The 14,347-nt window shown below is 38.7% G+C and overlaps 2 protein-coding genes across 5 annotated transcripts; one reads left to right on the top strand and one right to left on the bottom strand.

Moving 5' to 3' along the window:
• Positions 1 to 208: 208 nt before the first annotated feature.
• LOC108874505 (heat shock 70 kDa protein 12A-like) lies at positions 209 to 4,632 on the bottom strand. The gene is made up of 4 exons (XM_018662994.2): positions 4,295 to 4,632; positions 3,787 to 4,011; positions 3,531 to 3,702; positions 209 to 2,430 (listed from the first exon to the last, which is right to left on the bottom strand). Exons 1-4 carry the CDS (start codon positions 4,577 to 4,579, stop codon positions 1,403 to 1,405), a joined length of 1,710 nt encoding a protein of 569 aa, XP_018518510.1. The 5' UTR covers positions 4,580 to 4,632; the 3' UTR covers positions 209 to 1,402.
• A 53-nt stretch (positions 4,633 to 4,685) lies between these two features.
• LOC108874504 (uncharacterized) lies at positions 4,686 to 9,833 on the top strand. 4 transcript variants are annotated; one of them, XM_051068896.1, is made up of 11 exons: positions 4,686 to 4,817; positions 5,137 to 5,218; positions 5,371 to 5,415; positions 5,590 to 5,637; positions 5,848 to 5,895; positions 6,630 to 6,677; positions 7,148 to 7,195; positions 7,331 to 7,511; positions 7,628 to 7,729; positions 7,809 to 7,880; positions 8,059 to 9,833. In XM_051068896.1, exons 1-11 carry the CDS (start codon positions 4,814 to 4,816, stop codon positions 8,248 to 8,250), a joined length of 870 nt encoding a protein of 289 aa, XP_050924853.1. In that variant the 5' UTR covers positions 4,686 to 4,813; the 3' UTR covers positions 8,251 to 9,833. The 4 variants fall into 4 exon arrangements, with proteins under 4 accessions (XP_050924853.1, XP_050924852.1, XP_050924854.1 ...); XM_051068895.1 differs by having other exon boundaries at positions 4,690 to 4,817; positions 5,137 to 5,214; XM_051068897.1 differs by lacking the exon at positions 7,628 to 7,729 and having other exon boundaries at positions 4,690 to 4,817; positions 5,137 to 5,214.
• Positions 9,834 to 14,347: the final 4,514 nt, after the last annotated feature.

Here is a 14,347-nt window from a genome sequence, read left to right as displayed (position 1 = left end):
ACACCTGTTATTTGAAAACCATTCCAGTTGATTACCTTATGAAGTATTCATGGAAGGTTAATCAAGTGGGTCTGTATAGATAAGTAATAATACAATATATGATTTCTTCATAGATGCCAGTTCACACATTTATGTGAATACAAAATATGAATAAATTAAACATCAAATGATGACACTTACATTTTCTGCTCAAATATTTTTAATTAAATTTCAACAACGATAACTGAATAGTGGTTGTTTGTTCTATAAACAAAATTCATGTCAGCAGATCCTCCTGACTGTAGCTCATCTCCCTGCAATAAAACACTCATGTCAGATATCAACAGCATCTGACTGAAAAAACTGCTCTAAAGGTACATACTTCTAATATGACCAGTATTTGTGCCATGTATGTATCAAATGTTTAAATGTAAAAACAAAAACAAAAACGTTTAAGTATATGTATGTAGCACATGTACAGTCTGTTTTGTTAATTTCTTCAACAGATTCACAACATCAAACAAACAATATTTAGTTAGTAACAGACTTACAACTGTGAGATGTAGAAACTCTCAATCAACCTGCATTAAAACATTTTGCAGGTGTTTGTTCAAAACTTTAACTGTATGTAAAAACAAATTACTTCAAATGATTAAATGTGTCTAAAATTAAAACTGTTGTTAGAGCTGTTTGATAAGGTGTGAGCAAAAAAAAACCCAAACAAACTTAACTCATAATAATAATAAAAAAGCCATGATATTTAAGTACAATACATTGTTTGTTATATCCCCTAGCTCGCTGGAGGGAAAATGGATGCAACATGAGACCAGATGGTATCAGTAAGGTATGAACACAAAGGAAGTGGGGCGGAACTACACAGAAAAAAAATAAAGATACAAATATAACCAAAAGAGGACTATGAAAACTAGAATTATCCCCAACCTAAAGACAACCAAAAGGAAAATTAAAACCTCACTACAAAACCAAAAATACAACGGGGCAGCACCCTATACCTGGATTTGCTAACAGATTCTAAATCCCTGGTCCAGTCTCCAGTTAGTTCTAACACATGACTCCTCAACAATATTTCAAGTTGATATAACATCAATGTTTGCTATAATAAAGGACACCCATGGTGAGCAGACTACAGCCGCCATGACAGACAGGCTGCCAGGATTGGTAGTGCTGGACCGGGATCCACCAATTGGGAAATACATGGCGTGGAAGAGGGCAGCCATTGAGTCCCAACTGGAGCCAATCATGAACCAGGGACGGTACATCTTACTTTGCATAAACAATTACACAGGGAGAGATTGGAATTACAATTCTTTGATTTAAGCCAATTTCAGTGGACCTAACACAATATAATTAAACTTATGCCTGTTATCTAAAACTGTTAATGATTCTTTGTGAAACATCTTCACTATTGAGTCATGAAATCAAGGTCAACTGATTTTGTTGACTTTGAATCCATGTCAGTGGCAGTCGCTGTCATTTCTGTGAAGCCAAACCTGATTTCCAGTTTGACTTCACGGTCCATGCCACGTTTAGTGTCGGGCATGTCAACGACAAATGAGCCAAATTCCTCCATTCCCCATTCATCCACATAGAATGGATCTTTTCTCTTTGTGCGAAAAAATCTGAAGCTCATACTTTTCTGATCCACTTCTGTTGGCCATAACATGTGCTCTCTGGGTTTATCCCAACCAACATCTTCATCAATCTCCACTAGTTTCATGAAAACATCCTTACACCTCTCTCCAGTTGTGCTTGTGTATTTCTTTTCTGCCTTGTGCTTGGACTCATCAAACCTTGGAAAGACAGCAATCCCATAAGTAAAGGCACTTTTCCGAGATGCCACCACCTCTGGGTTTCTTCCAAACATCACAGCTCCTTTCACAATTGCTTCTTGGGCCCAAAATGGACACAGCACTTTACACTGACGACCAAACTGACTGATGATGTTTTGACGCAGAATCTCACTTTCAGCATAACCTCCCACTAACAGGATGTACTCAATTCTCAAATCTTTGTTCAGTATTTCTCTGAGACTCTTGATGATGCTTTTTAGACTCTCATCAAAGAAAGACTTCATTTTCTCTTTTGAGATTTTGACTGACCCACCGTTCCAGGATGCACCTTCCACTGTTTCAAAGAACTTTTCTATTTTTTGTTTTCCCTGAGCTATTGTTCCCAGGTTAAATGGGCAGGTGATCTGAACATCTTCATTTACCTGTTTGAGAACTGTGAACTCATACATCAGTTTCTGAACCTCACTGGGATACTCTCTTTCATACTCATCCCAGACACCATGACAGAAGATTTCTCTGAGGAACTCTTTGAATTTCTTGTCCACAGTTTGTCCACCCAGATCATTTCCAGAGGCCTTGTGCAGCTCCTTCAGGGCTCCTCCATCCAGCACCTCATGGACAGTTATGTCAATAGTTCCACCTGCAGCACAAAGGAAGTGATAAAATCTGAGTCATGACAGCGCCTGTACAAACAATACAGTCTTACTAGACTCTTTCAGTGATGGCTACTCATTATTATACTTATTATATAGGGTCAGGAATCAGGATCCTGTGAATTAGTTTTTGTTCATGATCTGGTGGATAAATAATGCTGTACTATATTAAGTCTTCGTAGAATATAAATAAACCACTACAGCCTTTGCCTCCTTTTTCAGACACAGTTGTCCCTTTGCTGATGCAGAAGTCTAGGACAAAGCTACATTCATGTGTCACTTACTGTACACATTAACAGACATTACAAACATTTTTTTTTACCTTCTTTCTATGGGCTTAACCTAAAGTTACCCTCTTACACAACCATAGCTGACCTTTACCCTTTTCAGAGAATACTGATGAGTAAGTCTTGGAAATCCTGAGGATGCACCGGAAAGGAGTGTGAATGCATCTTAGCCCTAATCTACATGGAGTGCTGAGAATTGACACACATAGATATTGTAGTTATTTGTTTAATTATTTTGAAAAAGGTGGGGACTCTGTTTATTTTAAAACTAGGCTCTGGGGAGGATTGTCTTCAGTCCATGAGGACTCATCCTGAGGGTGCTTGGTTCACAGAGTGTTACTATCTGAGAGACATCTCAATGAACTACTTTGCACTTGAGTTTTTTTTCTTTGACTCTACAAAACTTCAGCAGAAAAGAGAATCAAGGGGTTGTAGCTCAAGTCTTTAATCCTGGCCCAGACCTGAAGTCCTGAGATTCGACAGTGGAATACAAACATGTTAACAGACAGAGACATTCCTTCAGCACTTTAGTTTTCATTGTTGTAGTCACACATGAGCCGGCATCTGTTATGTTGTTTGGCTTTTTCATGACTTGTTTCTAACATTGTGCCTTAACATTTTATAATCAGTGTTTGATCAATATGTCGTCATTAGCCCAGACTCCCTTTTTCATCTAACTTCTTGTCAGTGGATTAAGTGTTGGCTCCAATAAAAGCCAAGTGTTATCCACAGTAAAGACTTTGGGCTTTTTACTTTTAAAGGTTATATCTAAATAATTTAAAAAATACCACATACAGTACCTCCACAGTCAACAACAATGTATTGTGTTCCTGGAGATTGGTCCAGTTTGTCTCCTCCATGGTTCTGTGTTATGAAACCTTCAGCTGGGAGCTTCTTACACCAGACTGAAGCTGCCTCTGGTTCCAGTGCAATGACCAACTTGGCTTGCTTTCCCTTGGTTACAATACCAGCCTGGAAGTAAAAGGAAAAACTGATCATTCATTTTCATGAGAAATAAAACCTTCACTGCAGATTTTAATAGTCTCAGTGTGTTACCTGAGTTGCAGCTTCTCTCATGAACTGTTTGGCTGAAGGATCCCAGATCGCAGGTACAGTCAGCACCCAGGTGAAGTCAGAGGCAATAAACCTCCTCCCCTCTGTGTTTGCTGCAATGGTTTTCAGGGCGTCTTCCTTGAGATAGCCCAAAGCTTCAGTGAAAACCTTCAAGGCCTTCATTGATTTTCCATTTGCAGCTTTAATTGTCACATCTCTGTTGAGTTTCTGTTGGTGATAGACGAGATGTTAGTTCATACATGTTTGGAGCTTGTTATACAAAACATACATTGTTGAATAAAACTAAAACAGCAGTTAACATGGAGACAGATCTGAGTTCTCATGTTGTTCAGTTTATTTTCCAGTCTTCTCTTTGTGGTCTGAAGCTCTGAATCATGGGTATGTACATTATAAATCTATTTAATGGTCTTACCAAACAACACAAAATATTGCCAATTTGTAATGATCCATATATGAAGAATATTGATATCATCAGATCATTTTTACTCACTGTGCCATAGAGAGACATCTTGAAGTTTTCAAAGAAGAAGTGTTTTGTTGAGTCTTCACCATGCATTCCAACATAAGTCATTTGAGCCTCATAACCAAACTTCATAAATTCTCCATGTTCATCAAAAAGGATGCAGGTTGGAGCCTTTGGGGTCTTTTGCCCAAACTCTTTACCCCAGAGCTTTAAATTAGGATCAGTTTCTTCCCCTGTGGATGTCATACTGTAGGCATATCCACTGTAAGCAGTGCCAAAGTCTATCGCTATGATGAATGGGTCACCCATCATAGAATCAGGTGAAACTAGTCGAGGTGAGGAAAAGAATCAAAGTGCTGAGATGCAGCAGCTGCAGTGTTTTTATTATCTCTGCAGGGGGCGGAGCTCAGTGAGGACACCTCCACCTCCACCTCCTCAGTCTGTGTCACAGTAATACTGGTGTCAGACTGAGTGAACACATTCACCTCGTTCCTCCCTGACAGCAGGAGAGACAGCAAAGCAACATGAGTCAACCTGGAGACAACTATGGGTAAATATACTAAATATATACATTTAATTCCATCAACTTTAGTCCACCTGCTGATTTAAACCTTTGTATTGTTGCCTCATGATTTTAGAACACAAGTCACTAATACATCAGGCAGATGTTGATGTTGACAAATCATAGGGCTGGTGGTAAAGATTATAGTCTGATTTTATAGAAAATATACTGTACAATAGATTTCTACCATGATTCCTGAGGATTCCTGAGACACTCAATGTAGAAACTGCTCTAGTCTGTTTCTCTACAGAAACATCAGTTCACCTCAAACAACAAGAAAATGACAACGTGCGTTTCTGTTTTACAGCAAAAACATTCAGAAACACAGAGATTCAAATTTGCAGTACTTGTCATGTGAACAACAGGAACATCAACAGAGACATGGGTTGATTTGTAAAAATCTTAGATTAATCCTGACAGAAAATGTTTAAATCAACCATTTCATAAGTCATGGATGTTTACAGATTATTAAAACAATTTTGATAATGAATGCTCTGTAGTGTTTTAACTAAACCAACCAATGATTATGTTTCTAATACAGTTTGACTGATGAGGAACGATTCAAAAAGAATCTTGAAGTGACAAGGTAAACATTTTTCTTTTAAAGATATGTTTAACAGTTTTTCACTTTACTACAGCTCCACAAACACTGTGTGGACACTGTTACACCTGGACAATACAATACAATGTAATCTAATAACATGAATTTTTTCAACAATACCATGAAATTTTTTTCACTTGCCACATTTTTACTCCACAGATCTGCTGTGCGACAAAAAGATGAAGAATGGAAATCAATCAAAGACAGGTACTGTACATGCAAAGGTCAAGTTTCCTCTCTGAGTTAAACAAAACTAAATCAGTGATAACAAACATTTCTTTTGTTAAGAAAGACAAATGTGTTAAATCAGCTGCTAGTGCAGTGAAGAAAATAACAGATTTGTTTGTAAGAATATAAAATTAACAGGCCTGACAAATGAGAAATCACCAGTCTGATGATTTATGGTGTTTTTAACAGTTTGGCTGAGATGGAAGCATTTTACAAAGTGAAACTTCGTGGAGAGGGGTGAGTATTTTTTCTTGCTTTTCTCAACACAGTTAAGTAGGTTTTAAATCCACTACAGCTCAGCATCCACAGGGTGAAAACAATTAAACCTGGACAATACAATGTCATCTAGAAAGTCTTCAGTACTTAATCCAGATTGTTCATTTTACCTTAGTTGATACTTTTTCACACAATGTGTCAAGGGGTAGCAGTGTGGACACAGGCGCAGACATGAGGCAGAAGCAGAGTATACAAAAAAAAACAAGGTCCTTTATTAAAGCGGGGTCGGTACACAGGTAGGCAGAAAGAGAAAGCAACGGTACAAGAGGGCTAAGCTGAGGCAAGGTCAAAAATACAGGCAAGGGTCAAAAAACTAAGGCTGCAAGAGAAAAGTCTTCTTAGTAAAGGCTGGTAGGTCTGGCAGAGGCACAAGACGAACTGGCAGGGAGTGCAGGGAGACACAGACACTAAATACACAGGAGCAGGGCAGACAATGAGACACAGGTGAACCACATTAGGGCAGGGTAGGTAATCACCAGGAGGAGGGAGCACAGAAGGAAGGGGAAGACAAGACACCTGAAACAAGAGGGAGGTCAGTGATAACAAAATAAAACAGGAAATAAAACAAACACAACAGAACTACAAAACAAAAGCCCTGGCTCAGAACTGACACCCTGACACAATGCATGTTTTATTCCACAGATCTGTTCTGAAATCAGTCGAAGACATAACCTTTTCATTATATTTTTACACAGTTTGGCTGAAATGGAAACATTTTACAAAGAGAAACTTGAAGAGGAAAGGTAAATATATAATATATACTTTCAAAGATATCTAACGCAGATTTTAAATCCAGTACAGCTCGGCATACAGAGTATGAACACAGTAACACCTGGACAATACAATACACCTCTGTATTTACTACTGCCTTCACGAGGTTCGGACCATTCATGTTTTATTAAAGTTGTGTCAGTGAGGTGTTGACCCAGCTGTTTGAGGTTGTAGCTCCTGATGATTTATTGGATGGGATCTAAATCATACTGTAAGATGTTCCCAATATTCACCTCCAAACCAATAATATGGAGACATGTTAACAGAAGGGATGTTTTTAAAGCTTGAAATACAGAAAACTTCAACACAGATATGAACTGGATCAGCAAAGACAAAAACCTCCCACATGGATGTCATGTTTAGATTTGACACATCAAAACATTCTGTTTATTCATTTTAAAAGACTTTAGACTTGTTTCATATGCAGCATATTTTCTCATAGGTCTGCTCGAAAAGAAATAGAGGAAGACTTCCTGTCATTCAAAAACAGGTACCATACATAGAAACATTAAATTCTAATGTAATGTGCAGGTTTTGCCAGAGTTGTCAAAAACATATATTAAAATTAAGAAGAACTGTTTCACAAAGGCCTGTTGTTAATTAAATAGTATCTTTCTTTGTTTAGAGTGGCACCAGACCTGGCTCTGTCAAGAAGGGCAGGAAACACTGAAAACATGAACAGCCCAGTCAGTGAAAGCAAACTGAAAAAGATGTATGACAAACTGAAACTACACCAGTGGCCTAAAATCAAAGATCATCTGAAATCTGAAGGAGCGAAATTAGAGAAGGCCAGAGCTTATATTCAGGTACAGTACTGTCTGATGAAAGGAGTTTAATCAGTAATGAACCTACTCAACAACAACAACAAAAGTTACTGTGTTTCTCTTGTTTGTTTGACTCAAATTGAATCTGATGACAATAGAACCAGTTTAAAGAAGCAGCAGATAAAATGGAGAGAAAGAAGCAGCAGATAAATGAAGTGTTCAGACTGACTGAGAGTAGCAGTGGACCAACTCCTCAGAAGGTATTATACTGAAAACTGTTGTGTAAAACCTCATCATTTAAGCTCTGCTGCTTTTCTCTAAGAAACATTTTTGTTCCAGGTTGAAGAGTTGAGACAATCAGTGATACAGAGTCTTCAGCTGGCTGTTTACCACAGCAGGACAGATGATAAGGTTTGTTTGCTAAACATCACACACAGATACACTGTACATTCAGGAAGTAAATGGACCAACACTGTATTATCAGTGGTCCATACTATCTGTTAGCATTTATTTAATTACAGGGACTTAAACAGAAAATCTGAGGATCAGTGAACTGAACATGTAAAGTTGAACCATTTCTCCCAAACAGACTCCTGTTCCTCAACATGGAGATCACTACCTCCAGAAAATCATGGAGAAGTTCGAACTTGAATGCTACTGGTTGGGTTGCTTGATGGCTTTAAACAATCCTCCTCTTCAGCCGGACTGGGAGAATCACATTCCCGGGATGGATGAGTGGGACATTTTCCCAAAGGAGATCAGAGCTGTTTCTGCCTTTTAAAGGATTCAAAGTCATCAGTGAAGCACAGAATCTGCTAACCTGTGTGGTTGTATTTTCTGTTTCTTTTGTGTTCACTCTTTGGGTTATTTTCATTGATCACTTTTCAGCCTTGTAAACAAGAATCATTTTGTTCAACTGAAATTTTAAATATTTTTTATTTCAACAATTTAGAGATGACTAAACAGTTAAAAATAAATAAATAGCTTCCTGGCCACTGTATTAGATGCACCCATACAATCTCTCTTTATCAAGCTTAAAAAGGACATCTTTTGTTAAACTGTCTGTTTGATGTTAATTAATCTACAGTATATCCTTATTACTGAGGTCGTAGTCAGAGGTGTTGTTGTACTGAGCTGCTCTATATTGAAAATATGTTTCTAATATTCTTCCTCCATCATGTTTGTAAATGGACAAAACATCAGAAGCACCTCTCAGTATAAAGTTGTTCATTTCCTCACAGCTGTAACCTACAACCTCAGAGATAAACAGAGATGAACACCCCTCTGACAGAGACAGTTCAAAACTGAACATCATTATCTTTGTAAAGGTTAAATTTAAGGCTGAGCTGTTGGATTGGATTGCATTAGATTTCACAGGTGTCCCTACAAGGTGGCCACTGAGTGTGTATAATAAACACACTTAATAAAGTGATTTAATAAGTAAAGAAACTGGTGCTACAGAATATTACTACTGTTGCTGGTTTTTGGGATTTATTCTAAACTTCCACCAGTGCCCAGATATTTTGGTTCAGCTTTAGCACTTTGAGGCTCAAGTGGTCTTAGTGTTGATTAATTTAGTCCAGGAGGTTTGTCACCAAGTTCTCCATTGTTATGATATCCAGACCACCATCCCAGCTCTGAGGGTTATGTACACTGTTGTAGTTTTACCTTGAAGGTGCTGAGTGAAACTATATCTGATAATTACATTGTGTATGGTTGGGGTTGTGCCTGGTATATCACAGGGTTGGGCTATGATATTATTTTGATTACATTTGTTTTACAAGAGCGTCCGGGTCAAGATAATTAACCATGTCTGTATGTGATGCCTTGGGAGTAATGTCATGTTTTTAAAGACTTTTACTGATGTTGTTGTAGTTTCCTGTAGCTGCCACTGGATGTCTCCACTGAGTCGTATTTCACTGACAACTCATTTAATCAAAGAGAGGAGCTCATCTCTTGTCCTAGAGTGACACCTGAAGACTTGATGAGGGAATGGAGGAAGTTTAGACTAAACTAAAAATTTATTTTAGGTTTTTATGGCAACAGCAACAAACCAGCTTCTCAGCTGTAAAGAGGTCAGTTTTTAATAATGTAAAGATTGTTAATATAACTGTACATTAAAAACTACACTTGCTGTTATCTTACTCACAGTTTATACAGGAGTACATATCAAAGACCAGCAGATGTCACTATGTTAACTGTGAAGGCAGCTTTTTCACAGGAAAAATAAAGAGAGCGTAAATGAATTAACATCATGAGTGACAGTTACCAATCCAATACCAATTTTGTCTTTATCTGTTTTTTGTAGTTCTGTAACTTTAGAGACAGTGAAATAAAAAAGCAAAAGAAAATCTCAAGTTCTAATCCTGTGTCCCTACATTATCTATTATGTGAATTTATGTCCAAAATAATGTTTTGATCCATTGATCTATATCAGCATCTTTAATAATACTCATTATCTATTCAGAATTGATCCAATACTGTCTTACTGAGCTCTCAAGTCTTCACTAAATAACCTGCTAGTTTAAAAGTTTCTCATTTAAACCAACAGAGGCATCATAATAATTCTTTTTGTACTTTTATCTTTATGTATGGAGCCATCAAGCAAATATAAAGAGCTGTTTACATAATTGTCTTTTTAAAAGGAGTGGGCTGAAAACATTCAACATCATGGAGCTAGCTTAATTAGCTGGCTGGCTACAGCTGATTAAGTCTGTAATTTATGTAAAGTCAACGATCATCAGGTAGAAAAGAGAAACTGCTTCTGTTAGCAGGTAGCTGGAGCAATAAAAGTAAAGTGTGTGTTTGTTGTTGTCCTGGTAAGAGCCAGTAGAGGGCACTGGTGGACTGAGCAGGTCTCTGGTTCATGTGAGTCTCTGAGCAGGATTTAGTTTCCTGCAGCTGTTCTCTCTGTTGACACCTGAGCCGACCGGCTGAGTGTGTTGCAAAACCCCCAAAACAGAAACAGATCAGCCGAGTAAATCAACCAGCACCAGTAACACCTCCTCCTCATACATGTGACAGAAGCATTAGCTCAGATTTTAACTGCATTATAAGGTTGATTTTACCTGTTGGACTCCTCTCACTGGCATGTGATGTCTTTCTTTCCTCGTCTTTCTTTTAAGCCTTTATGTTGTAAAATTTAACAGGCTCCCACAGTTATTTACACTGGTGGTCAATGACATGAGGTTAAAGGCCCCCACAAGGTGTTGTAAGATAAGAGGTAGGAAATAATAAGAACACTAAACTCACCACACAAAATTTGATTTAGAGTTATCTCCAATTTTACCTTGTGTAATAGTTTTATAGTAAGAAATCAGAAGGAAATTATTCAAGATAAACCCACATTCCTGAAAGTAAATCACATTAAAGGATGTCAGGTAGTATTTTTTTTTTTTTACCATTTTAACAGGACAGTTTAGGTAACTAAACTTGTTTTTGTTTGTTCAGAATGAAGTTTATGTCATAGTCGGCCATATTAGTTGAGTTAAACAGTATATTTCTCTTATTAAAGAACAAAGTTTCTGAGCAGTTGATGAAGAGTTGAGTTCATGAAAGTAATTTAATTCCCTGTGACTCTCAGAGTTGAACAATGTGAACCGAGGTACTGAACTAAATTGTAAAATAAAATGATTAAAAGTAGCATTAGCTGCTAACTTTGGCCTTCTTAAATCTGATATTATAAAATATTCTTTAAAGTTAGCTTCTAACTTGGGCCATTACAAACCTAACTGACAGATATAGTAAAACATTTCCTTAAAGATGCTGTTTTGACAAAACGAGTAAATTGATTATTTGACACCTCTTGTCCAAAAACAGCACACAAATCTTTACAGACACATGTAATATATGATCACTGCGTTTTTAAAGTAAATTTTTAATATGTAAACTAACACCAGTAACTTTGGTTTGGTCATTACACAGCTAAAGTTAGCTGCTAACTTTTAGACATTACACAACTAGCAGTTGCTGCTATTATTTGTTTATTTCTGTTGTCACATATAATGAACATACAGAGGTAAAACAGAAGTTGCTGTCTCACTGTCTGTCTGTGATCTCAGTCTGACTCCATGACGTTAAGATCGTGACGTCTGTTTGTGTTGGTTTGAAATAAAACCGCCTAAATAACGGTCCTGTGGAGCTACAAAGATACTGTACATCACCAAGATAATAGACTGTCAGCTAATCACAGACATCTCTCTCTCTCTCTCTCTCTCTCTCTCTCTCTCTCTCTCTCTCTCTCTCTCTCTCTCTGTGTGTGTGTGTGTGTGTGTGTGTGTGTGTGTGTGTGTGTGTGTCGGTGGGTGGAGTGAAACATCTTGTCGTCACCGCAACATCTTTACCTAACGCGATGGTTCTTTGATTCTGTCAACAAACCGGAACAGGAAGCTGAATCCTCTGACGAGCGACACAGGTAAATACAAGATTACAAACGGACTACCTATAGTCCCGTGTCATGTGACCCACGGTCGCTGTGTGTTCAAGCCACTTTATCAGACTGTGGTTGTCCACAATAATGAAAGATAGCTGAGTGAATTACAGAGCTAGCTAACATTTATCCACCCAGACTGGCAGACTTTCTGTAATGATTTTCTTTCAGTTCAGTTTGTTTAATTTCATGTTAAAGTGAGGTCCACTTATTTATTTTTTCTGTCTGTGTTGGCCTTGAGTCTCTGGTGGTTTTGAGTCTGTCTGTGCTGGTCTTGAGTCTCTGGTGGTGTTGAGTCTGTCTGTGTTTTTCTTGAGTCTCTGTGGTGGTCTTGACTCTGCTTGTGCTGGTCTTGGGTCTGTTTGTGCTGGTTTTCAGTCTGTGGTGGTTTTGATCATTTCCATTATTCCTGTGTGTTTTCAGAGTCATGTCCACATGAAGCCGTCTTCAGTATTAAAGTCACTGTGACAGGTTTCAGGAGAGAGTCCACAGTCCAGCACCTGGACAACATGAACACAGGTAAATCTGTTTCTGATGAGAGAATAATCTTTGTATTCTGTCATCACATCAGCAGCTACAGTTAAGTCAGAGATGACGTACAGAACGCCCTGCCTTCCCAGAGGATGAGATCATTAAGGAAAAGCTCTCAGAAATGTTTCATTCCCAGATTTCCACAACCTGTTGTGCCTCCTCTTGATCTCAGGTTGAGATATCAGAGAACTTTATGAACTGAATCTGTTCTCATCCTTCTGTTAGAGTCAGTTCAAGCATCTCAAGCTCAGACAGAGCAAATAAAGAGCTCGTCCAGAGGAAAATTTACTGCTCAAACTTTGCTCTTCTTTAGCCAGGGAAATATCACTTCAGTCTCATTTTGATTTGTCTGTTTGTTTCTCATACTTTTCTCCTAAAACTCATAAAGACATATCGGTGAGAGAGGACACGAGTTTAGACTTGAGATAGATACCTTGCTAAGCTCCTTTAAATAAGGTCTGCAGTTTTAACACAAGCTCAAGACATTTTCAGGTTTTATTCTCCAACATAAAATGGGTCAGTAAATCCCCCACTCCTGATGTTTGAAGCTTTTACGTGTCTTAAAAAAGGCGGTTGCTAACGAGTGTCTAAATGAGACTACAGAGGTTGTCGGGGACGTTAACATGAAAACCCATCTACTCACCAGTCCACCTTTACAGCCTCGTTGTGTTTCTACTCACACTCTTTCAAACTCTCACTAACTTTCTAAGAAGAAAGGCTTTTGTAGAAGAGCTCAGAGCTAAATGAAATGACCAGTTGGAAGCTTAGTGGTGGAGACGTTGACGTCATGTGACCGTGGTGTAGTTGGTTTATAGCCTAACATTAGCTTCTTACTTCAAACATCAGAACAGTGGTGTTCATCTGTGAAGATGATCTGATCAACTAAACCTGAAGGATCAGAAACTTTAGCTGCTCACAGTTTATTTTCTGGAACCAGGCTGATGCTAACTTCAGGTTGGACTACAGGAATATTATCACAGCAGGAGTCTCTTGTTTGAGGGTGAAGTGAGTCCTTGCAGACTGTACTCAGGGCTGTGCACAGCATTTCTACTTTCTGGTGTGTAAAGAGTTTGTTGTCATGTATTTGCTCATTTTATTTAGTTTTTGAATCTCTTGTTTTACTGACACGTACTCTGTAACTTTAAAGGTACGGTGTGAATTAAACTGATATATTATTATTTCAGCAGCTCCATGTGGATTCAGGCAGTGTCAGACCTGCTCACAGTCGGTGGTTTGGAAACAGTGAGTTATCCAACTTCCTGAGTTTCCTCAGATTCCTGGTGGAGGGATGGGTGATGGATGATTGACAGCTGAGCGATGGCTGTTACCAAACCCTGTTACCAAACCACGACGGAGCTGCAGGACGCTCAGTCTGAGCTCAGAGGGTTAAACAGACGAGTGAATGAAGTCACAGTGAGGCAGCAGGAATCAGACTGAGAGCAGTTTAATAAATGAAACACAGGACATGAGTTGTGTAAACACAGTTTGTTGGTGTGTTGTAACGGCCGGCTGGTTTTTGTGAAGTGGTGGAGGTGGTGGGGGGGTTGTGGTTTTGACTGACAGGGACAGCCTCTGCCTCCTTTTGGTCAGCAGCTATTTAATGACTCAGGGACTGTTGTCACTTCCACACAGATAAACTGCAGCTCTTTAACTCATTTAACCAACCAGATGCTCAGATGTGAGATTTTAATCCGCTGCCGTCCAACAGTCACCGATCGATCCCAATCAAAGCCAGATCAACACGGACGGGGGCGACCCACAGGGTGGAGGTTGCATAAATGGCTGCCATGTCCCATCATGCCCCCCTGAGGGTCCTGAGCGGCCAATGGGGAGCGTCGGTTGGGTGATGATGCAGGTGGTCCCCCCTGGTATAAAAACCTAAACCACCATCTGGGCCCTCCTGAGCAGTTGGAGCATT

The sequence above is a fragment of the Lates calcarifer genome, unplaced genomic scaffold (assembly GCF_001640805.2).
Source record: "Lates calcarifer isolate ASB-BC8 unplaced genomic scaffold, TLL_Latcal_v3 _unitig_5444_quiver_468, whole genome shotgun sequence".
NCBI classification, from domain to species: Eukaryota; Metazoa; Chordata; class Actinopteri; family Centropomidae; genus Lates; species Lates calcarifer.
This window is presented reverse-complemented; position numbering and strand designations above follow the sequence as displayed.